We start from the raw sequence: 24,994 nt of genomic DNA, 5'->3' as shown, positions 1-24,994 counted from the left end.
TTTAGTAATATTATGATTTTGTAACATTACTATTTGTAGTAATATTACTATAGTTAGTAATAGTAATATTACTATTTTTGATAGTATTACTATTATTTGTATTATTAGTATTATTACTATTATTGATATTATTACTATTACAAGTAATTAGTATTGTTACTATTATTTATAGTTTTTTCCAGACAAGCTCCAGGCCAGATCTACTGCGATTGATGTCTAAAGTAAACATCAGGGACAACGTCCAGCTTTACCCAAAGGCTGCTGCTATCAATTCGTTGAGACATTTTTCGGAGATCCAACTATATTTGAAGGACAAAGGTAGTAAAAAAAGACTAAATCTATTTAGATAAATAGGACTGAAACAGTCCATTCTTCACTTGGATTAGTTAAAACTGAATTACCCGCAAAAATATTGAAACTCGCAAATAGCCAAATGAATAAGTAAATAATTCCCAAGATACTCAGTCCAAAATGTATAGCTCTTGCCAAAGCTTTTTGCCAATTAGATTGGTCTTACAACTACTAATTTATATTTTTGTGCAACTGTTGTACCTGTATCCGTCCAATAGATGCATCACTATTAAGTAAAATTGAATATATGAAACAGTAACTTCTTTTTACAAATAACGGAATCTTGAAATCAATTGCAAGATTGGTCATTGCTCTCTACCATGTTGTGTTTCCAGTGAATGGAAAATCTGGAACCTAGCAACCAACTACACAATCAAGAAGTCTAAAACAAGAGAGAAGCAGAGGAACTAATGAATCAGCCTAACATTTTGACTAGTGTCGGTAGTATCAACCTCCATGGCTGTTAAAGAAGCGTAAAACTGCCAAGAAGGTACATGATTAGCTCGATAAAAATAGATAACAATAATCATATAAATTTGGAAAATTGCATGCATGGATGTGAATATGAACCACTAAGTTTACTGCAATTCGATCAAACAATATGTTTATGTAAATGTGTAATGCTCGCCAAGAAAAGATTTGCTGGCTGATGAAATTAGTAAATAACAGGAGTACCTAATTGTTTCATGAGTCACTGCATGCATTGACAGATTACACGTAACACATAGGAAGCAACCAAAACAAGTATACGCATGACCAGAAGGCAAGGAACACAACTTTATGATAAGTCAAAAGGCAATGCATCAGTTAGTCTTAGATGATTACCGGAAAGAGAAAAATATATGGTGGTCAGTTGGATACTGTACACATCAATTTTGTTTAATCATCACTCCTCAGCACCCATGCTCCTTTGCTAGATACACATAGCTCATTTACAACCTGCAGAAATCAAATGAAGTTACATATAAGATACATATTATGCACATCAAGCAAAGTCCGTCCTCACATATAATGGACTGAAACAGAACATGGACATCCGTATGAGGTAAATGACATGCATCATTCACAGCACTGGCCTGTATATACAAGAGTATTGTTATATTTGCATGCTTGAAACAATGATAGACAAATCATTCAGCACAAATCATCATATTCATAGTTTCTATCCTACATCTACATAAATCTAGGTATGAAATAAGCCTACAAACACGAAATCCAACATTTTTAACAAAACTATTCCCTTCAAGCATATCTTGAAAATGAAGCTATTAATTAGTGAATCTGCGATCATAAATCACTTCAGCCTTCTGATCCAAATCTTAGGTTCTTTCAACCCCAACACATCATTCTAAACCTATTCTCATAATGCTTGGCTTTTAGCCTACATGAGGAGGTTAAAGTAACCTGATATGGCTGCTGGGCTCCAGACGGTGCCACGAGAAATTAATTCCATATCTTCAACACTTACCGTAAGAATAAGTAAATTAGAAGTGTGCCATTTTCTATGAGAGTAGGAACATGGACTTTCAATTAAAACTTTTAATTCATAATATCAGAAAAAGTTTGGTAAGACAAGTAACCGAACCCATCGAAGAAAATATTTGCAAATAAGCTGCGCATCCAAAAGCCTTTTAAAAGGCCTCCATATAACCTGAAAACTTATTAAAATAGGTAAATTAACCTTGGCATCCTTGCTAAAATAGAACTTTTTGCAGCATAAAATTTTTGACACAATAAACATGTAGCAGTTATGCAGTACTTGAAACTTGGTATTCCAACAATTCTTCTAACATCAATTGTCACTAACCTGATTATATTCAGAATCAGTAATATTCCTTTTGAGACGAAACTCCGCTGCTTTGGAAATTTCCTGTTTCTTTAATTTTGCATTAGGTTCCTTGCCCCGAAAAAGGTCAATCACAACATTTCTGCCCAAAATTGAAACAAAAGGATAAGAAAAATAAAAAGATTAATGCAGTTTTACAGATAAAATGAGAAGAGAATTGATCTTATGTAACCTCAATGGATCAAGTGTTGGATTCCCCATAGACTTTAAAACATATAAACCATGAATATTCGCAGCAACTTGACTTATAACAGACTGAAGCTCAGGTAAAGGAGCATCAGCACCATTTTTTGCAGCATTAGCAAGTGCTTTAGTTTTAGCATCATCTCTTGGACGAGAAGAACTGGAAATTGCCAGGTCCCTTAATCCGCTGACAATTGAATTTAAGCTGCAAATGCGGACAAGATTCATGGAAGGTGGACAATCAGTTTAGAAATAGACAACTAACAAACTTCATAGAAATAGGGGGCAAACAATGTTTCAATACACAAGGATGCTGTTTTCAGACTTGGATACTATGCTTAACTTCAGTACGCAAGAATCTGCAATTGCACGCTGCAAATGTGTATGTTACTTGTACAAAAAATATTGAAAATGACCAGATTTGCCAAAGCAACATGGATCACAAGCAACATTTGCAGTACAAGTACAGTACCAGTATCAAAACGATAGTTGGTATGAGGGCGTACCAACTGCTGGTATGCCGAACCAACCCCCATAATGAGTGTACCGACACTATACCAACATGGTACTGGTACTTGGGTCCGATACCAAGATTGCTTACCTTGGTCAAAAGTGTATAAGCATGCAAAATTAATTAAAAAAATGCATGTCATCCCTTCCAATGGTGGTGAAAACAACCAAAAAGTGATGTAAGGCTACCAAAATGTGAGCCTAAGCTCCTTATGTGGATCAGATTTTGTGAGGAAAAGCAGAAAAAAGGAAAAAAATCTATCAGATAATTTCTAATGAATTACTTGTTCAAAAAGTCTAGCTGATCGCTTTGTAGTACCTCAAGAGTTCAAATTTTTACGAATCATTGAAAGGATCTGCCTATCAGGTTTCAGAAAGTAAAAAAACAACCTAGAGGAACAATACCTTAAAAATAAAACAAGTAATTCAGCACATACATATGAAAAATAACAAACTCCATGGTACTCTTGCATGTGTTGCTTCCTGCCCTTAGTGTCTAGTTCATGGATTAGCTGTCATAATATTTAGTATGGAAAGAACAGAGAATGAAGGGATGAGTGATGCATAAGGACAAGAACATAATCGGTATACAAAGATAATAATAGCCATACATGTCAAAATATTATGTTAACAAGTCGTCATAAGCATTACCTACGGACCCTTTTCTCTTGAAAAATTTTAAAGAGTGCCCTAGGAAGATTTTCTCGAGTTTCACTGGACATTGTTGTTCCTGCTGAGCTCATTGTCCCTTCTTTACTTCTGTTTGCATCAGGATCAACTCTCCCTAAGGCACCAGTGTTTTTCACAATATTGGGACTCAACGAATTTTTGGTCATCATATGAATGTTTTTACCAAATCGACGTAAATTATCCATGAACTGCTCCTCGCGACTTGACCAAGCACATTCTTGTTCCTTCACAATATCTGGATAGCGCTTCAGGAATGAAATATCGGTGGCCTCTTTAAATTTCCAGTCACTAAAGACAGACCTTTCAACAGCTAATGGGCTCAGTATATGCTTCAAAGGAGCAGATCTTAATGTCTTCAGGTTGTCAGAGTGAATCACAGGGTTCGTACTGAATAGAAAGAGAATGTGGTCTCTAGCTAAAGCATTAAAACCTTCATAGAGCAAAGAGCTCTTGGTAACCCATAATCCTTGTACCAAATATGCATGTAGCTGAAGCACCTTCAAAACATCTTTTTCTGAATTGGTAGGAGCAAGATGCATGAGAGCATCAAAACGGTTCACTTGAGAACCCTGCATTGAAAAGCAGAAAACTGAAACAAAAAATCTTGAAATTTAAAAAAAATGTTGAATGCTAATCATAGCATCTCACTTAAATTAGGAAAATAATATTGAACAAGTGTAAAAACTATTACTTGAGCAAGTTAGTCAAATAAGTTTGAAGTACATATTGGCCGATAAAGATGCAAATCAATATTGGGGCAAAAATAATGAGGAACCACACTGTTGATCAAGATCAACAACATAAAAAAAATCCAAAAAAATCATCTATTTTATAGGTTCATTGTCTAGGCCTCAAGTGGGTCAAATAAACTGAGAGTCAATACAGCTCATTATACAGACCAAAATGTTTGGATGCTTTTAAAGAACAAATTGACATACAAAGTTACATCTTTCCCTAAAACTATTCATTCATGACTGCAAGATGTGCATGGAAGAAATCTCCAATACATTTTTGATTTGTAAACATTTGGATATTGTAGATCATGATCAATAATATGGATTATCAATTTAGATGGCTAATCGCTGTATATCAGTTGGCAGGAGTTGAGCACCAAACCAATTGGAAGAATAATACCTTATATATCAGCGATCAGCCATCTAATTTGAAAATTGATACTACTAAACATGATCTACAATATTTAAAATGCCTAAAGGCCCAAAATCATATGATCTGAAGATTTCTTACGCATCAGGTGTTCATAATCAAGGCTAAGACATGTCCATGATATACAATATGCAACATACTTGTTATAAGAGTGGATTATTAGCTCAATATAGGGGTGTGTACCTTCACACTACCTGCGCCAGCTTGTGTCAATGTGTATCAACATGTATTCATCCACATCAAAGAGCTATATGCACAATCACAAACCAATATGTAGTGGTACAAGTGTGCCCCCTACCTTCGTGTCTTAAAGATGTACTCGACCATGATGAACAGCCTTGTTTCTATTCAACACAGTTTGAAACTTGTACTCTGGATTCTTTCAGGCCTTATATTGTATAAGCAATTAAAGGCTTAATCTATAAATTAGACATAAGATGCTTCTGACTTGAAGCATAGCTACTAGTTCCTTGCATTTTTTATCATGAGTTAAAAGATTATGAGTTCTTAATAGCAAAAGTATTTGGCTGTTGTTACAAATTATTGAACTATGCAATGCACATATTACATATCAATCATTGTAAGATATCTAGGATGATACAAATTCCTTGTTTTGAAATTAGTTAAGTATTTTGTTCCTTTTGCTTAAAGCTTGTCTATGCACTAGTATAAGGTAGACAAAATTGGTGTATCTAAAAAAACACTGGATAGATCAGTGTCTTAGCATGCCAGTTTTAAATCATTTAATGAACTAGCATGTCTTTCCAACACACAGGAAGTGCCTGTCCAATCACGATATGCGAACCTTGAATAGCACAATCGTGACGCCTCAAAATGCATAACTGACAAGGTTCTCTAATTAATGCACATCAAGATCTATTGAATTTCCGTTCTTGTATCTTTTGAGCAAGATTTAGATTAGCAGCCATTATTTCAGCTTCAGCCAACACCAATTATATTATATATGACAATCTGGGATTTAAACAAATATCCTCTTAAATGCCATTATACAATGGCAAAAATTGTTCTCATTAGACTTTTTCATGGTTTCTCAAACAAATGCATTTTTTCAGAAAATTCAAAACTCCCACTAATTCAAAAAAGTTCTTTTTATATCATGAAAAATCCTAAAACATATTTTACTTAATGAAAGTGACATGAGCAAATAATGATGTTATTTTCCCATTAGAGTCTGTTATGTCCCATTATGCAGCTAATGATGGCCACAATAACAGTAAATATTTCACTCCCAAATCTCCAAGCTATGGCTAAACTAGGCAAATAGCAGCTGTTATTTCCACTATAATGGTAACTAATGGTTTTAGAGGTTCCAATTTTCGGGTTTCTTTTTGTTATTAAAACCTAGCTTGTAAGAAGTGTATAATAGGTCAAGGATGAAGATACTCTGACAATATGGTGCATCATACATTTTGCAAATCATTTTATGCCCACATGAAACACAGGTAAAGAACCTGCATAACAATTTTTCCTAACTATTTACATCTTGCGGATATGATTAACATGTGGATATTCAATATGTACGGTCATATCTTATTTTTCATCAGTTAGAAACCTATTGATTGAGTTATAGCCTTAGCATATATCCAAAGGCATGCACTTATTTTCCTAGGGCATAGCTTAGTTACACCACATGCCAACATGGCGGACCATCTAAGTATACTCTTCTTTTCAGTGAAAGGATAGAAACTGTTTGTTGAGTTCCACATTTATAGTAAATGCAAGTAGGCAGGACAATTCCCAACAATGGATCAAAAAGATTCTCTCTTTTATGAGTTAATTAAGTAATCACATGGCATATACATAACCAGTATCTGGAGTTTGAAAACTTTGTATTTAAGCACTTCATTTGTAGTAGATCATGACCAGTGTGAGCCATTAATCTGGCACTCGACTGTGTTAGCATCACTGATACACCATGTAGATATGTATGTATGTATCTCTGCAACTTCTTGATCGACCTTTGGTGATCAACAACTCTCACCATAGAGTGTGGATCAAGATCACTGCTTATTTTAGCTTTTAGAGTAATGCAAATAATTGCGTTGTATATTTTCTGACCTCTATAACTACAAGGATACCACACATAGAACCAACTTTGATGCAATTCTACAAACAATAAGTTGTTAATCCATGACCACAGATTTAACAAAAAGTGTCCAGTCAAAATCATGTTCTGCATATAGTAAAAGATGCATTATACGGATAGTCTCAAATAAGTTGTAACAGGAGATTAAACCTCAGTTAACCACTTCTTCAGCCGTTCCTCCAGTGGCATTGAGAGCAAGACCCTGTAGATTAATTAAAACATCAGCAGATTATTATAACTCAGCACAATAGTATGCCCCAGTGCTAGAAAAAGCAAAACTTCTGAAAGAGTAATAAAGACGCAGAAAACTGTGGATCATTAACATGGTTTAGAAACAAATTAGACTGCAGCTTAGATAGTAAAATGTTGGAATGGTGCTAGTTGGTCCACCTAACAGATATAATTAGGTTGAAAAATAGATCAATTTATGAAGCCAGTATTATGAAATAGTAGGCTGGAAAAAGGATGTTGACTTTACGCAAGTAGGCCACTTTTCAAGATCAACAACTAGATTCTAAATATCCCAAATGTTCTCCAGAGGTGACTATAAGTTTTATACAATATTAGGCCTATAAAAGATCAAATGGCAAAACAATAACCCAGATATAGGTTGCCTTCACTGCCAGGAGCCCCTTATACTTGAAACTTAAATAATATAAGCTTCAGTAAGTTGACGCATAAGCAGGACAATAAAACCTATAATGACAAAAAAAGCTAATAGCCAGTTCTTAAATCATATTTACAATACATAAATGTCAATTAATCAAACACCAAAACCATGGGCATTTTTAACTTCCAAAGTGTCATGCATATTTATTGGGATAAGAAACAAGCCATGCATTTTTACAAGGATAAATGACCTGAGACAGCATGCCTACAAAAAGGAGAATAACATGCAGAGTATCTTTCTTTTTTTCCATAATTTAGACAACCTTATTATGGTAAACTTCAAATGATCTGCAATATCTTTTGATTTAAATTTACTTTATGAGTGTAAATGATGATACCACTCCTTAGATCAGTTTTAATATCCAATATACAGAAGTATAGTATACTGATATATTATATCTGCCTATCTAATAACATTTGCATAAGTATCTGTAATATTTTTCTAACGAACAAAAAGCAAAATTAGAGGTCAGAATTTAATGTCAAGAATTTAAATGTCATGCATAACAAATGTAATGAAGTAAACTAGTACATCTTAACAACACAAGTTTATATGGCAGAGTGCAAGAAGAATAAAACCATTGACAATATGTTACATAATCCTGACCATGATATGGGTTATGCAACATACTCCCATCCCATCAAACAATGGCAATGACCCATGTACTAGCGCATCATTCTGAAAATTGATGTAATGTCTACATATAAAATTTTGTATTTAAGGACTTGCACCTTCTTGGAGGCCCTTTAGTTCTCTTCTTGTCGGTTGATGTTCCAGGGCACAATGTGTTGACATAATCAGACCTGCAAGAAACAATTAGAAAGCAATGCTCGAGGTTTCTTATAGAATTTGACAGGTAGAAATTGTGCCATATAAAAACTTTATGAACTAATTAGCTAATCAAAAAAGCTTACGGTTGCATTGTAAATTGTATAAGATTATTTTCTTCTGCTGCCATTTTCTGGTGGTATCTCTCTGCAAAGGGACTATCAATTGGATGGTACTCCAGCGAAATCCATGGCTGCATATACCCAAAAAAAAAACACATGTTAATTTAAAATGGAATAAAACATATATGTGTGTGGTGCAAAAACATGCACACGTATGGAAGCAGAAATCTGAAGCATGCAGACTACAAATCTGAAGCAAACTTCTTCCACAAGCTCACCTTGCTTGAGGCCACAGTTCAGATCTAGGATTTTGAATGAAACACCTGTTATGGCCATTTATTTAACACTGAATTCTCGGCTACTTTTCTAAAACTATCTGTATATTTTCCCTTGAGTCCAATCTGATGCATCTCAATCCCTTACTAGCATCCATTGGTCATTTACGAAAAGAAATTAAGAAAACCATAAGGATTTTTTGCGTAGATATCCTCCTAAATATTGAAATTTGCATGAATACCCTCCTAAAATTGATATTTGCATGTATACCCTTATAAAATACTTGTTTTGCATGTATACTCTTTATTTCTCTTTTTTCTTGCATATGTGCCCACACCATCTAATGCCGTCAAAAAATTAGTGGTTTAATATTTAAAATGACTGAAATATCCTTAATGGGTAGATATGCAAAAGAAAACATTTATAAGGGTATATATACAAAAAATACATTGCGACGGTATTCATGTAATTTCACATATTTAGGAGAGTTTATGTGCAAAAAATTTTAATTTTATTTTTTCTATTTCTACTTGTTTTAACCCTCGGATTTGTCTAGTGCCTGCTCCTCAATGTTTTTCATAAAAAGATTGCTTAAAAAAATTGATTCGATAATTAAATAACAAAAAGTTATAGAAGTTCTTTCACTAATTATGGGATTAATCTACTTTATTCTTCTTTATTTATAACAACCTCTATATCTTATTTCATTGAAACATAGCTTATAATATTTATTGTTATAGATGCATATATAAGGGCATACATTAGAATATAGAAAAGGATTAGAATCTCTTAAAGGCACACAATAGATTGCAATGATCAAGCTTCCTTGCTATTTCTATGCTCATGGGTGAAAGAACAACATCAATCATTCCTAAACAAAATCATTGAAGGACTTCGAATCCTTCAGACTTATTAACAATCTCCACCGCCATGTAGTAGAAGGTCACCCTAGACAAATCCGAGTGTTAAAACAGGCTGAAATAGAAAAAAAAAATAAAATTAGAATTTTTTGCATATAAACCCTCCTAAATATGTGAAATTGCACGAATACCCTCGCAAAGTATTACTTGCATATATACCCTTATAAATATTTTCTTTTGCATATCTACTCATTAAAGATATTTCAATTATTTTTAATTTTAAACCGCTAATTTTTTGACGGCGTTAGATGGTGTAGGCACATATGCAAGAAAAAAAGAAAAATAAATGATATACATGCAAAACAAGAATTTTATAAGGGTATGCATGCAAATATCAATTTTAGGAAGGTATTCATGCAAATTTCAATATTTAGAAGGTTATGTATGCGAAAAACCCAAATCATAATCATAACCATCCAGCATTTTCCCAAATATTTCGGCTCAGGTTTATGGATCCTCATTTGTCACGTACTCCTTTTTAGGGCCACCTTTGATATTAATCCTTCCTCAAAACCTCCATCCGTGTTGCCCACAACCTCCAATTAGAAGAAAACACTTCATATATGACCATATGATCACATGTATGTGTGTGTACGTATAAGTTATGTACATGTACAATCATATTACATGTATATACACATGCATAGATATATAATTACACACTTTTATGCATACATGCATGCATAGATTTGTATGCATGTATGTGTGTACATGCATACATGTGTGTATGAACATCATATACGTATGCATATATACATATTCACAAATGCATACATAGGTAATTATATATATATATATAATTTTATTTATAATTATGTAAACAATCTGTTAGAGTAAGTGGCTCATATTAAGTGGTATTCTTATTTGAGTGGTACACTGGTATTCTAACGAAGCGGAGCGAAGCAATGGGATATGTTTATCTTTGGGATAATTATATAGTGTTTTATTCTAACAGGGATGCTGATAGGGATTGGGACTCTAGGGCTAGGGTTTAATAATAAATATCATGTAACCCTTGTTACTTAAGAGATAGTGAAAGTTACGGCCGTTTTGCTCCCGTGGACATAGGCACATTGCCGAACCACGTAAGTCCCCGTGTTTGATTTCTTCTTCCTCTTCCTCTCTCAATTCTGTGCATTGTTCTGTCGCCGTTTGGATCCTGTGCTTTGCGCAACAACTAGTATCAGAGCTCAGGTGTTATTTCCTGCGGCCGTGGGCAGCGTTCTTCACGTGGGGAGATCAGAGGGCGTCCGTCTTTCTCCCAAGCCGAGGAAACGCAAATCAATCTTTCTTCCCTATGGGTTCTCTCTTGAAAGCCGCAAAGAGAGGAAAAGCGAAGATCTTCCGTGGGTGGTTTCCTTCTTCACGTGGGTGCTATTGTCTAATAGAAGGTCACGTCGTGGGGCATCAGAGGGGGTGCTACATTGCTTCCCTCTGCTTCACATGGGAGGGCTTAAGGGGGAGAAGACTTTTCTCATCACGTGGAGGTGCTTTCTTCTTCCCAAAGCTGAAAACATTCTCTTCTGTTCTTCCGACGGCTCCCGAGCGGAAGGAAGGAGAAAGGCCCCTGTGGCGATCGGCCGGACGTGAACAAAGGAGGTGGTTCCGATTCAGCGGCAGAGAGGAGATCCGCCGCGTCCTTCCATCGTCGTGCGCCGTCACGCGCCTAGATCCATCCGAGAGAAGAGGGGCCGTGCGTCTCCACCGCCACGTCCTCCCATCACCATTCGCGTCCGTCATCACATGCCTAATCCCGTGCGTAGGAGAGGAGAGGATCTCTGCCTCCTGTGGCAGGATCCAAAGGAGCAGGATCCAGAGAAGGAGAAGCAAGGAGAGGAGGATGCCGACTCCGTGTGCGCTGCTGCCACACGTCTGATCCGGAGGAAAAGGAGTTTCCCCGAGCACATTTCGCCCGCATTGAGCGTTATTTGTTATTTTTTATTTTTCATCATATATTAATTTTCTCTATTTTATTTTTGTAAAAAGATAAAATGGCACGGATGTCTTCTGCGAAGTTTGATGTGATAAAGTTCGATGGAACTGAAAATTTCGAGCTATGGCAGAGGAGGGTGAAAGATCTGTTAGTATCGTAAGGTATGATGAAGCCCCTGTATGAAAAAAAACCAAATGATATGGGTGATGCAAAGTGGAAGGAATTGGAGGCGAAGGCTGTTTCAAATATATGGCTTTGTCTGGCTGATGATGTGATGTATCATGTCATGGATGACGAATCTCCGGCGGCAATTTGGTCGAAATTGGAGAGTCGGTATATGTCCAAGTCGTTGATGAACAAGCTCTATCTTAAGCAGAAATTGTATGATTTTAAGATAGCAGAGGGTGCTGATTTAAGCCAACATATCAACGTATTCAATCAGATTATCAGCGATCTGCAGCATGTTGATGTGAAGTTCGAAGACGAAGATAAAGCGTTGATGTTATTGCATTCTTTACCCGCTTCTCCAACGTACGAAAATTTGGTTACAACTCTGATGTAGGAAAAGGAGACCTTGGAGTTAGAGGACGTCATTGGAGTCTTGTTAGGTTTTCATCAGAGGAAGAAAGCAAGTGATGAGAGTTCTCAGGGAGAAGGCCTAATGGTGAAGGGTAACCAGGAGCGTGGAAGAAGCAACATAAGGAATGGGTCGAATCGCAGTAAATCTCGGTCTAAATCCAAAAAAAAGAAGGGCTTAACGTGCTACAAGTGTGGAAAACAAGGTCACATAAGGCGGAATTGTTCTGAGAAAAAAAAAGGGTAAAGATGGTTACAAATCTGAGGAGTTCTCTAAGTCTACAAATATAGTGAAAGAAGACAGAGATAGCAGTGACGGTGATATACTTTCAGTTTCATCCAGTTCAGATCATCTCACGGATTCTTGGATTCTAGATTGAGCATGTTCCTATCACATGACGCCCAATAAAGATTAGTTTGACACCTACAGGTTAGTTAATTCTGGTTCTATTTTGATAGGTAATGATGCATCTTGCAAAGTCATTGGAATAGGAAATATCAGAATTACTATGTTTGATGGTGTGGTTAGAACGTTGTGTGATGTTACACATGTTCCAGATTTGAGAAAGAATCTGATTTCATTGGGTACCTTAGACTCTAACGGATTTTGTTACAAGTCTCAAGGTTGAGTAATGAAGGTTAGTAGAGGTGCTATGACAGTAATGAACGGGCAAAAAGTAGCAGGGAACATCTATAGGTTGATAGGGACTACTGTTGTAGGTGGAGTTGCTGCTGTAGAGTCTGGATCTGATAATACAGTCTTGTAGCATATGCATTTGGGTCATATGAGTGAACATGGTATGCTGGAACTGCATAAAAGAAATCTCCTGAAAGGTATTAAAACTTGCAAACTGAATTTCTGCAAGTATTGTGTTCTTGGAAAATAGAATAGGGTACAATTCAGGACGGCCATGCACAAGACAGGGTATTCTTGACTATGTTCATATAGATGTCTAGGGACCAGTCAGAGTAGCATCACGAGATGGACATACATATTTTGTATCTTTCATTGATGATTTCTCGAGAAAGATCTGGGTATACTTCATGCAGTACAAGTCAGAAACATTTGCCAAGTTCAAGTTGTGGAAAGCTGAAGTAGAGAACCAGACAGGAAGAAAGGTCAAATGCCTGAGGTCAGACAATGGGACTGAGTACACAGATTCAAAGTTCATAGAGTTTTGTGAGCAGCATGGGATTAAGAGACACTTCACAGTACGCAAGACACCTCAGCAAAACGGTGTGGCAGAAAGGACGAACAGGACTATAGCAGGAAGATCACGGTGTCTCAAGTTAAATGCAGGGCTTGCAAAGAACTTTTGGACAGAGGCAGTGAATATGGCATGCTTCTTAATTAACAGGTCACCCAGGGCAGCACTAGATGGTAAGGTTGCAAAGGAGGTATGGACAGGTAATGAGGTAGACTACTCAGGTTTGAGAGTGTTTGGATGTCCAGCCTACATGCATATTCCTAGTGAAGAGAGGTCAAAGCTAGACCTGAAGTCTAAACAGTGTATCTTTCTGGAGTATCAGAAAAGGATGAAAGGGTACAAGCTTTGGGATCCGAAGGCGTTTAGGTGGTGATCAGCAGAGATGTGGTTTTTGATGAGAAAGCCACATTGAAAAGTACTCAGAAAGAAGAGAAGCAGGTGCCAGAAAATTGCAGCAGAAATGAGCAGGTGGTGCAGGTGGAGTTAGAGAGTTCTGTCAAGAAGAATAATGTTCAGGGTACAGAAACTTCTACCTCAACAGATCAAGAGGATCACAATATAACCATAGACAGACCCAAGCGCACTATCAAGCCACCAACCAGGTATAGTTTTGAAGATTTAGTTTCCTATGCATTAATCACTAGCAGTGGAGATCTTACTACTTTTCAGGAGGCAGTACAGCCAGGAGAAGAGCAAATGGATGGGTGCTATAATAGAGGAGATGGAATCTTTGAATAAAAATCAGACATGAAAGTTGGTGGAGCTTCCAAAAGGGAAGAGAGCGATAGGATGCAAGTGGGTGTTTAAGAAAAAGAAAGCAGTATCAGAAAAAGAAGGAAAAAGTTCAAATCACGTCTAGTAGCAAAGGAATACTCACAGAGAGCTGAAATTGATTATGATGAAATTTTCTCCCCAGTGGTCAGACACACTTCCATCAAGGTAGTGTTGGCATTGGTAGCACATTATGACATGGAGTTAGAGCAGATAGATGTAAAAACAGCTTTTCTTCATGGTGAGTTGGAGGAGCAGATTTACATGCAGCAGCCAGAAGAGTTTTCAAAACCTGAACTGGAGCACTTAATATGTAAATTGAGGAAGTCACTTTATAGGTTGAAACAGTCTCCGAGGCAGTGGTACAAGCGCTTTGACTCCTACATGATTCGGATTGGCTGCAGAAGATGTGAGTATGACTGTTATGTTTATGCGAGGAGCCTTGATGATGGTTCTTTTATTTTTCTGTTACTTTATATGGATGATATGCTGATTGCTGCAAAGAGTATGAATGAAGTCAACAAGTTAAAGACTTTGTTGAGTAAAGAGTTTGACATAAAAGATTTGGGCGCGGCCAAGAAGATTCTTGGGATGGAGATTCGCAGGGACAGATTCCAAGAACTTGTGGTTATCTCAGGATAGTTATATACAGAAGGTGTTGGAGAGGTTCAGCATGGATAATGCGAAGCCAGTAAGCACACCTTTAGCGAATCACTTTAGATTATCTACCTCACAGTGCCTGAAGACAGAGAAAAAAATTGAAGACATGTCAAAGGTTTCATATGCTAGTGCAGTGGGATGTCTGATATATGCTATGGTTTGTACTAGGCCGGATTTGGCACATGCAGTTAGCGCAATGAGCAAGTTTATGGCTAATCCAGCGAGACAGCATTGGGATGCAGTCAAATGAATTTTCAGATACTTAAGAGGTACTACAGACTATGGTATCATGTTTGTCAGACAGCAGGATGATCCTTCAGACGTGGGGTATGTTGATGCAGATTATGCAGAAAACTTGGATGACAGAAGGTCGACTACAGGCTATGTATTCACTCTTGTAGGAGGGCCTATCAGTTGGAGGTCCATGGTTCAGTCTCTCATTGCACTATCTACGACTGAGTCAGAATATATGGCAGTGGTTGAGGCTGCCAAGGAAGCATTGTGGTTGACGGAATTAGTCAAGGAGCTGGATGTTCAGCAAGGTGGAGTTCAGTTGCATTGTGACAGTCAGAGTGCGATCTATTTGGCGAAGAACCAGGTGTATCATGCGAGAACCAAGCACATAAATGTGAGGTATCACAAAATCAAATGGTTGGTTTGTTCCGGTGATATTGCTTGAGAAAGTTCACACTTCTGAAAATGCAGCAGACATGTTGACAAAATCCGTTATTGCAGACAAGTTCAACCATTGCTTGGACTTGGTTAACATCTCTAGGTGCTAGAGAGGAGGTGTTCCAACCCATCAGCGTCAGATGGTGTCCCAGGTTATTTTTTTCTCCTAAGGGGTGAATATTTGCCAAGGTGGAGATTGTTAGAGTAAGTGGCTCATATTAAGTGGTTTCTTATTTGAGTGGCACACTGGTATTCTAACGGAGCGGAGTGAAGCGATGGAATATGTTTATTTTTGGAATAATTATGTAGTGTTTTATTCTAACAGGATGCTGATAGAAATTGGGTCTCTAGGGCTAAGGTTTAACTATAAATATCTTGTAACCCTTGTTATTTGAGAGATAGTGAAAGTTACGGCCGTTTCGCTCTCGTGGATGTAGGCACATTGCCGAACCACGTAAATCCCTATATTCGATTTCTTCTTCCTCTTCCTCTCTCAATTCTGTGCGTTGTTCTGTTCGCCGTTTGGATCCTGTGTTTTGCGCAACACAATCAATGTGAGGATCACATGGACATCCTAAGGCTTGCATATCACTCGGGAAGTTACCCAAGCACCAGGCCAAAAACCATAACAACAATGGTTCTTCATCTTCCACACAGAGGATAAGGTGGAATCAGATCCCATGCCATTTTTGGCCCTTTTCCACAAATACAACTACATAAGTCTATGAAAGATGTAATAATACATCAACAACCTTAATATCAAGCATGTTATGGTCTAATCTCCTTTTCTAGCTCCTACAACAGTCTGTAACAAAAAATTTCGTATGGTTAAATTTCTCCAGATATCATTTTAAAAGTTACTTGTAACACATCTCAGTATCCATGATCAACGTGATGCAACCAATCACAACAATTATCTTTGAAATAAATGCATGTCACTAGTAACAATTACAAGATGTCAATAATGTTCACCATCTCCTGAACACAAAAAAAAGGAAATTGAAAAGGAAAAAAAAGAGGAAATGTAGATTGTAACAAAGATGTAGAGAAAAGAAACTAGGAAAAATTGAAGTCCAGCACCTTGATTGACTACCATTTTACATTTAGTCCCTGTTGACAAAGTTTTTTCCCAGACTTTATTTTGATGGTCATTTTGCATTTAATCCCTGGCCCATTGATAAGCATGTGCAAAATACGTATGACCATGCATAGAACAGGCATAATAACTGTGTGCAAGGGACTAAATGTAAAATGCTAAGCTAGGCTAAACATATAATGGCAGTCAAACAAAGGACTGGATGTCATAAGCTTAGCCAAGAATTCTCACCTCATAATCATTGATGTTTTCATTTGAATCCTCTGAAACCTTCTTCCCCTGCTAAAAGACACATAATTTTAAATATTTCGACAATAATATCAAAGCCATTATATGGAAACAAAAGTCTATAATATGGAAAGCAAATTAAGAAACAATACATTAATGTGTTATATGATGGCTATTTTACTCAATACGGCATTTACAGCATGAGATGGCTTGTTATATAGATAACATAGTTTATCATGAAGAACCATAGCAAATCTAAATGTGTTTCAAATTTCCAATTACTCTTACATAGCCAGGAAAAAAAATTGTAGTGCAGTATGCATGTAAATATCATTATAGATGTCTTGACTTGAAATCCACACTAAACAAGAAGCAACATTTCGCTAGAAGCCAACTAAGTCAATCAATGCAAAACGGTATAGCAAGACCAAGTTAGCTACAACAGCTATTTGTTTGAGTCTATCTTTTGAAGCAACGGATCACCAACCCACCAAATGAAAGTCAAATTCACAAGCTTGGCAGATGGTCTATCTCACATAATATTGATAAATGATACAAGGATAAACAACAGTCTCGGAATACTAAGCTGGATTTACATTAAAACTAAAAAGAGGATATCAAGCAATATAAATAATCAATAACTTATATCTCTCCATTCATTATTTCATTTTATTTTTAAACACTCATCTGATATATTTTTCCTTAAATATTTGCAAGATGCTTTCCCTTGAACTGGGCAAGAGGCTGCTAAGCCCTGCCATAGTTCGATTCAAGCCTTGATTTTTAGGCCCAACCTAGTCAAAAGGCAGAACATTCAACAAAACCCAGCCTAATATTGATTCAACACAATGGGCTTTTGAACTGACCGAAGCCCATTTTTAGCTGTAGGTAAGAGGGATATCATTAATTTGATTAAAAAGATTAAGCCAGAGAAGAGGAACAAGTGAAAGACTTCAATAAAAATATAATTAAAAAAAATCAAAAACCTTCTGTGATGAAGGATATAATTGGCAATGGATATGATTTTGAGAGTTAAAGGCTTGTTGATGATAGTTACAATTATGGTTTATGACTTTATGCAGCTACACAATTTTCAATATGAATATACTTGATATATGGGATGGAAATTAAAAAAAATAAAGGAAATCATAGAGATAGAATACCAAAATGGAGCATACACATTTGTGATGATGGCAAAACATTACAAGTATAATCCACCTCAGAGTAAGTAACCCACTACAGTGACCAGATTTTGAAGGGGTAAGCATTTCATTCATGTTAAGAGAGAGGTGTTTAGAAAAGATAACAACAAACTGAAGCTCACCTGCCTAACAGATGGCTTTGGAGGTTCTGGAATTTCATCCGTAGACTTCGCACTACCTTGTACACCTTTTGCACTATGTTTCCTTCCCTGCAGCCCAGCATCTATGTGACTCATTGACGGCCGAAGCTGCACAACTGCATGAACAGGATTCAAGTGCAACTGAAAGATAAAAGGAGAAATGAGTTCTAAGTTTCCTAATGATCAAACACCCAATTGGCCGTATAAATGTTACACACACAGCAAAGAATTTAAAGGCACTTGTTTAATCATTATTTATAAAAATAATAACACTGCAAATATATTTATAAATAGAGCTACCAAACTCTTGGGCGGCAATTAGAATCAGACCACATCTTATGACACCGAGCATCAAAAAGATATAACCATTTTTGCTTTTAGAACAGTGAAATTACCTTAACCCGATTCTTTTCTTTTTTTTTTTTTTTTTGCATTTTGATTTTGAGCAAAAAAATTTAATATTTGATGTATAGGAGAAGAAACAAAAAAATAGGATAAGTATATGAGATGGTTGGGAGTATTTGACAATTAGCATTACTCTTTTGTCTTTGACTATTTCTCATAGACTGGTATGATTGTCTTGTTCAAAACATGGAGAACAGAAACTGAAAAAATACCATCAAGGAAAAGAAAGAAAGCAGAAGGTGTCTCTCACCATATCATCAAAATGAGTGTTCAGTGAAGTTCATAACAACTAGAAGGCATATCCAGAAGTGCAATTGTCAAATACATCTTGCACTACAGTTGTCATCAAATTGAGGATTAAGCTTCTCACATGCTAGTGATCAATTTTCTTTGCCACTAACTACGGTTATTCTCATGGTATGCTGCCTCCTTCAGCAATGGTCCTGTCACCCAATATTCTGTAGCCTATAATCTCAGTAACAAACTCCAAATAACCTGGTTATTGTCCTTCATTAACCCTTGTTGGGCCGTCTGGTCTGTGTTAGACAATATGGGGCAAGTATATTTTATTATCAACAATTGACTTAGGCATACGCTCATCACATCAGGAGTTATGATAATGTGTTAATCATTATGTATCACTATCATCTGAAAATTCATTCTTCCAATTCAACAAATTTATCCCACTACAAATCAAACAAATTTAACTCCCACATATCACAGGAATGAATGTAACTGTAAGAGAAATACATCAAGACAACATACAAAATCATTTCAATTGGACCTAAACAAATCAGTCTTTAAGTAAAAAGAAAAAAAATGATAACCAGATTAACAATAAGAAGCACATTTACATGATTAGGCATTTAAACTGTAACATCTATTGAATTTAAAGGTTGCCTCCATATTGAGCACGCAAAGATGAAATGAAGTGATTTAAAGGTGAGAAGAATATAAAAAGTTTGCTAACTCTACTACATAGCTTACCTGGTTGCCTCTCAGAATTCCGACAGCATAGCTAGTTGCAAAAGAAGCCTTTGATGATGACAAAGTCTAGAAAATACAAAATATAAGCAGGAGGTTATGCAAAAGGTGGACTGGAACTTAAGAATCAGCAACAGTAAATTTTTCCTAAGAGATTTAAATATGTGTCTATGTATCAAAGTTAGGTTACAGAAGGGGAAGAACAATCATAATTTACAATAGATCTTCTTACTATAAAGAACAACAGCAGATTTGCTCAAAAAAAGGTGGGGGTGGGGGAGTGGGGAGAGCATCTCGGTGGTGCAGCATCACTCAGGTATTGTGGGATGAAGTCCGCAATAATAGGCGTTCGGAGAAATGCACAAGGAGAGCAGAACGGATAACAGCATGCAGGTTGCAATACTCAGGATATTCTATTACAGGAGCCATATTCATTCTGAATTGTCACTCAAGTACCCAATCTTGGTTCCCAGCACTTCTGATCTAAAGGTTTTATTACTTCATCGTTTCTAAAGTTATGCCTCATTTATAGATTTTAAATATAACCAATGAACGGCAACAATTTTATGTGTTAGTCTGAATCATAGCATATCTATGACATATATCACGCCAACAGCTTGTTGACACAATGCATGGATCAAATGTACTAACAAATGATAAATCATGATTCTACCTTGAAACAAATGCTCAATATTAAGGCAACCCATAAATAAGTTTCTCAGTATACTACCAATAAATGAGCTTTTGACAACACTGTAACTACATTTGCAGCACCAACAAACAACATAATGTTAGTGTGTAAACTAGTAATATTTCCCCTGTAACTCTCAATGGAAATTTTAGCTAATGTATGATGCCTATTAGATTGTAATGTTATGTGCTATAATAAAATATTTGAAACTATGCAATAACATAATAAACAACAATTAGTGCAGTTACAAATGGCAGTTTATGATGCAAGATTTCTAGGAATAAGCAACAGTTCTCCCTGCAGTTCATAACATGACCGTAGACTACTAGAAAACAATTTAAATTGGTTCACAAACAGAAGGCACATTTTGCATGTAATTGCAGACCTATTCATGAACTTGTGCATCTTTTTGCAACAACGCATGCCTAAAGTCAACATGGTATTGCATGGTCGCAGATGCTGCCGTATAAGCGCAATATGTGATACTTTAATACCAGCTTTAAAGTTGTCAAAGAGGTAACGAGCATTGTTAAGACAAGTCGAAAAGGTCCGAATTCGACCTTGCAAGTACTTGGAAAGGTGGATGACAATGTTTATCATGTAGGATAACCATCAGAGTTTAACATGTCCTGCAAATTCAAATCAGCGGAGAGTAATATAAAATGGATGATGGTGTGCTAAATGGGCAGATAAGACTATCGCCATTCCAAAGGAACCAGTAAAGCATATACTATATGACAAGATTACCAATACTAGAGGCCAAAAGAGTAACCCTACTTTAGAAGATTCTTGGATCTTGCAAGCTAGAAAGGTAAATGTAGAGTTCCTAATATACTGGTATTTGGTTGGGAATATATGGCATCAACTTATTATGTCTTCAACTATTTTTTGGATTTATTTAAGGAAGAAAATTAAAGTTTTAGTTAGCTGAAAGTTCCCTAAGAAGCTAGGAATTTGAATCTTAGTTGTCTAGGGAACAGAGCTGATTGAGAAAGTCAATGTTGTGGTCTATTGGAGTCCTATTATAATGAACTGTGTTAAAAATGTCCTTGTTATGTAATAAGGTGGTCTAAGAAAGTCTTGGGTTGATTAGAAAAATGAACCAACACCATTTGGATGACTCTAACAGAGGGTTGGCCCAAATTTTAATTTTGAAGATTGGACTATGAATTAAAAAATATATATGCAATCATAATCATCTATCCTTTTTACAATTATTTGGGGTCGGCTGTATATATACATACATATGTGTGTGGGTATAATATACCATGCCATATCCCTTTTTCTTCCATATAGTCCCCATATTAAATTTCTTTTTCCTCGGATCTGATTATTAAGGGACAAAAAATGTCATTAGATTCAATCATCATGACTGTTCCTTCCACATTAGCCAGAATCAAAGCCTTGCTATATGTTGATGATAAAGATCTCTGGGGAACCGCTAAACAAAGATTGAACATGTGGGAGGAAGAAGAGATAAAGAATTTTGCTTTCATTTCTCCCGTTTTCAAAACCACAGGGTTACTTACGGAATGTAAAATCTTTCTTGATGCTGAAGTCCTATAGATGTCAAATAAATCTTCTATGCTAGGATATTGAATGTAGAATGAGAACAACAGCAACGACAATGTGATGTGAGGTTTCAACATGTAAATCACCATCATGAAATACTGGTGAGGCAAATCTAGATGAGATAACAAATTAACACAAAATATGATAGCTATTTGGAAACCGTAGATCAATCACAACAACTAAACAAATTTCATGGGGCAGCTAATGAAGATTCAATAGCTAAATGGAAATCATCCAAGAAACTGAACCTAAAGCCCGATATTTTAAAGATTTTATGGTTGAAATCATCCTACCCCCCAAAGACCGCTTCGACCTCTAAACATTCATAAGAGAAGCGGTCTTTACAAGATCTGTCCATTGTTAGTTCATAGGAAGAACAAATAGTGAATGATCTAGCTGTCAAAAAATCATTGATTCATTGTTGTTCCTGACTGCATCTCATCATCAGCACTATCTTGCATTAAGAATCCAGCAACATTTATCATCTGAACAATCTAGTATTAACCTATTGCATGAATTCATTGTGATCAAAGGTTATAATGCATTCGAATGAATCAAAAAGATCATACTAGGAGAAAATCAGCGCAGCAAGAAGCAAATTAATATATATACATATAATAGTAAAGTGGATACCCATTTTACTATCAATGAGCAGAATATGGTGCTTAGGTACCTTGTAAGAAATAAAGTTAAGTAATGATAGAATCGACGCAACTGATACCATATATTAAACAAGTGAAAATCAGAGATAAATTACCCACAAGTGATACAAGTTACAACTAACATCACAAAATTCTAACTCTGAGAATATTCATAATTACCTGTTTTTCTATCCGCATCGGTTCATCAACATCCCGGTCATAATTTTCACTATTGACATCTAGACTCAAATCAACTTCAATTTTCGATTGCTTAGGCTTCACTCTGACCTGGAAGAACATGAGACAATTTGAAGAATATTAGAGCACAAGGGTACAAGAGCAGTAATTCCATTTCAAGGAACAAATAAATGAGCATATACAAGTTAAAATAATAAAATGCATACAACCAATATTTCTACTATGTCACGAGTACTCTATCATGATAATATCAAATTCATTGGGAACCATACCTCTTCACATCTTTCATTCAATTCATATGGCCGCCAAGAAGGTCTAAGTGGATATTGCATAACATAAAGCTGCAAGGGCAAAGATTCATACGCATAGAGTCAATATAACTGAAAGAACACAAACAAATATTTTACTTTGATCTGAGGTGGAATGCAGTTCAAGCATATACAGAGCAAAGCGGTGGTAGAAGTTAAAAAAACACCAGCCACGAGATACACAGCAACTAATTTAGTGAAGCATTAAGAAGATGTTGAGCTTTAACTTGCAGCATGTTCAGTGGGCTTGAACAGAGCATAGAGTGATCCTGCTAAATGTTCATGAATACTCAAGTCCAAGAGAACAACCCCTATAGACATGACATGTTTGAAAATATACAACAAGAGTTCCCTCATTTGTATTAAATTTTTTTCAATTTACCCTTAAGTTTGTTTTCAAAGTCCTTGTTATTTTACTAGGTTATTTATTGTTGGTTAAGTTACTTGTTAGATCAAATCTTTTACATGTTTAAAGATGGTGTTAAGCTGGAGACTTTTTATAAAAAATTTAAAAATATTTTCTTTATTAAAACATGCCCTTTTTTCCCCTCTCTATGTAAAACCTGGTGACTCAAACCAGTAATGAATAGCCAAGCAAATTCCAGTCCTGCTCATAATGACAACACACAGCAGCTGCATCATTGCCATCCCAAGAAAACCCCCTCAGACATGTACTTATTCCCGTCCACTTCACATGCTTGTAGAGAGAAAAAGATCCCCTGCTCAACACCCAAACATACAACAAGCACGCTCATTCACTTTGAACCAATCTTGTGTTTGCCACTGAGGTGGTAGCTTAGTGGTACCATGGCCTTACTTCCACCCCCGTGGTAGCAACCTGTGTTTAGTCCACCTAACTCTAATCGATCTTCTCTTGCACAAAGAGCTGCAGCCCAAACTATGTTTCTTTTTGTTCTTTCAAGGCTTCTTTCAATGCCCAAAGAAAAAAATAAAAAGACCAAAAAGGGTTCCATCCAGTGTTTCCAATAGATCAGAATGACGGCAAGCCGACAAAGCAAAAAAAAAAAAACTCAGTTTTCTTCACTGATAACTTCAAACTTATGCATGTTTTACATGGTAAAATATTTTACATGTTTGCCCAAGTTGATTAATTCTATGACAAGTGGTCTTAAGTAGTCGTTTTCAAACATGCCAAATATACTCGGATTCTTTAAATAACCAAAGTATTTCCAAATATTTAGAAATCAAGAAACCTCTATTAAATTTCAGATTTTATCATTTCTTTTTTCTTGTTGTGTTATTCTTGAACATAGAACTCGAGGTCCTTGAAAAAGGGTTCAAGATCCACAGAATAACAAACTGATCAACAAAGGGAAAAAAAACTTCTTGAACATTAAACAGATGGTGCTTGAAAAAAGATTCGCGATTTCCATAAAAGTAACAATCTCATAACTAAAAACAATAGTTCTTGAATCGTTATTCATTATACTATCATCAATCACAAGAATTTAGCAGTAAGACCCTTACACAAGTGTCCTCATCGAGAGGGGCTGGAGTAAAGAAGACATCAATCTCCCGGACCACCGTGTCCTCCCCATCGTCGACCTCCACTGGTTCGCTCTCCGCCTCCTCTGCGCCGTTGGGAAAAGAAAAGGAGCTCGATGCCGGTTCTTGGGAGGCTTCATCCGCCTTGAACATGGCGACATCGTCCTCGTCCTGCTTCTTTATAGGAGCCAACGGAGGACGAGGAGGAGCGGGGAGGGGTCCCGGGTCGGTGGCGGAATCGGCCCTCATCTTACCCTTGATCTTGGGCTGGAAGCGGGCGGGCCTCGCCGGCGCGTGGCCGGAGCGGCGGGAGGAGTCCGGGAGGTCGATGTCGAGGGCCATGTCGAGGTCAGCGTCGGATGAGGCGAAGGGATCGAAGGGCTTGTCGTCGCCGTCCTCCATGGCTCGCGTCCTCTCTCTCTCTCTCGAGCGGCCGAGGAGGAGGACGAGGAGGACGAGTCGGTGGATGCGGTTCGCTTCGTCACCAAGCCCTCCCTTGGGGCTTTAAACCCTGGCAGAGTTGAGAGAGGGAGAGGGAAGGAAGAGTCCGCACGAGAATAAACGAGGAAAACCGAACCCTACGGGAAATTGGTCCC

General features: G+C 36.8%; 1 protein-coding gene across 8 annotated transcripts; it reads right to left on the bottom strand.

Annotated features, from left to right (window-relative positions):
- Window positions 1-426: 426 nt before the first annotated feature.
- Window positions 427-24,994, bottom strand: LOC103697108 (SIN-like family protein). Of its 8 annotated transcripts, XR_005513253.3 has the most exons (15): window positions 24,381-24,975; window positions 22,857-22,925; window positions 22,567-22,674; window positions 19,486-19,551; window positions 18,076-18,234; window positions 16,755-16,805; window positions 8,436-8,542; window positions 8,253-8,324; window positions 7,002-7,053; window positions 3,542-4,149; window positions 2,370-2,585; window positions 2,159-2,279; window positions 1,177-1,290; window positions 980-1,045; window positions 427-830 (listed from the first exon to the last, which is right to left on the bottom strand). XR_005513253.3 is itself a non-coding variant. In XM_026801132.4 (13 exons), the coding sequence occupies exons 1-13, from the start codon at window positions 24,798-24,800 to the stop codon at window positions 1,231-1,233; spliced, it is 2,109 nt and encodes a 702-aa protein (XP_026656933.2). In that variant the 5' UTR covers window positions 24,801-24,975; the 3' UTR covers window positions 427-1,230. The 8 variants fall into 8 exon arrangements, 3 of the variants coding, with proteins under 3 accessions (XP_026656933.2, XP_038985804.2, XP_088572001.2); XR_005513250.3 differs by lacking the exon at window positions 980-1,045 and having other exon boundaries at window positions 24,381-24,994; XR_005513246.3 differs by having other exon boundaries at window positions 980-1,290.

Source organism: Phoenix dactylifera, chromosome 2 (assembly GCF_051530095.1).
Source record: "Phoenix dactylifera cultivar Ajwa chromosome 2, Ajwa_hap1_PhDact_Kaust_v1.1, whole genome shotgun sequence".
Lineage (NCBI taxonomy): Eukaryota > Viridiplantae > Streptophyta > Magnoliopsida > Arecales > Arecaceae > Phoenix > Phoenix dactylifera.
This window is presented reverse-complemented; position numbering and strand designations above follow the sequence as displayed.

Bases quoted from the DNA above. Each gene is read 5' to 3' on its own strand.
- LOC103697108 (XM_026801132.4), bottom strand. From the start codon at position 24,800: ATGGAGGACGGCGACGACAAGCCCTTCGATCCCTTCGCCTCATCCGAC. The intron at 18,235-19,485 runs GTAAGCTATGTA...TTTATCTTTCAG, and splicing joins GAATTCTGAGAGGCAACCAG to TTGCACTTGAATCCTGTTCA. The intron at 4,150-7,001 runs GTTTAATCTCCT...TTTTCAATGCAG, and splicing joins TGAAGAAGTGGTTAACTGAG to GGTTCTCAAGTGAACCGTTT.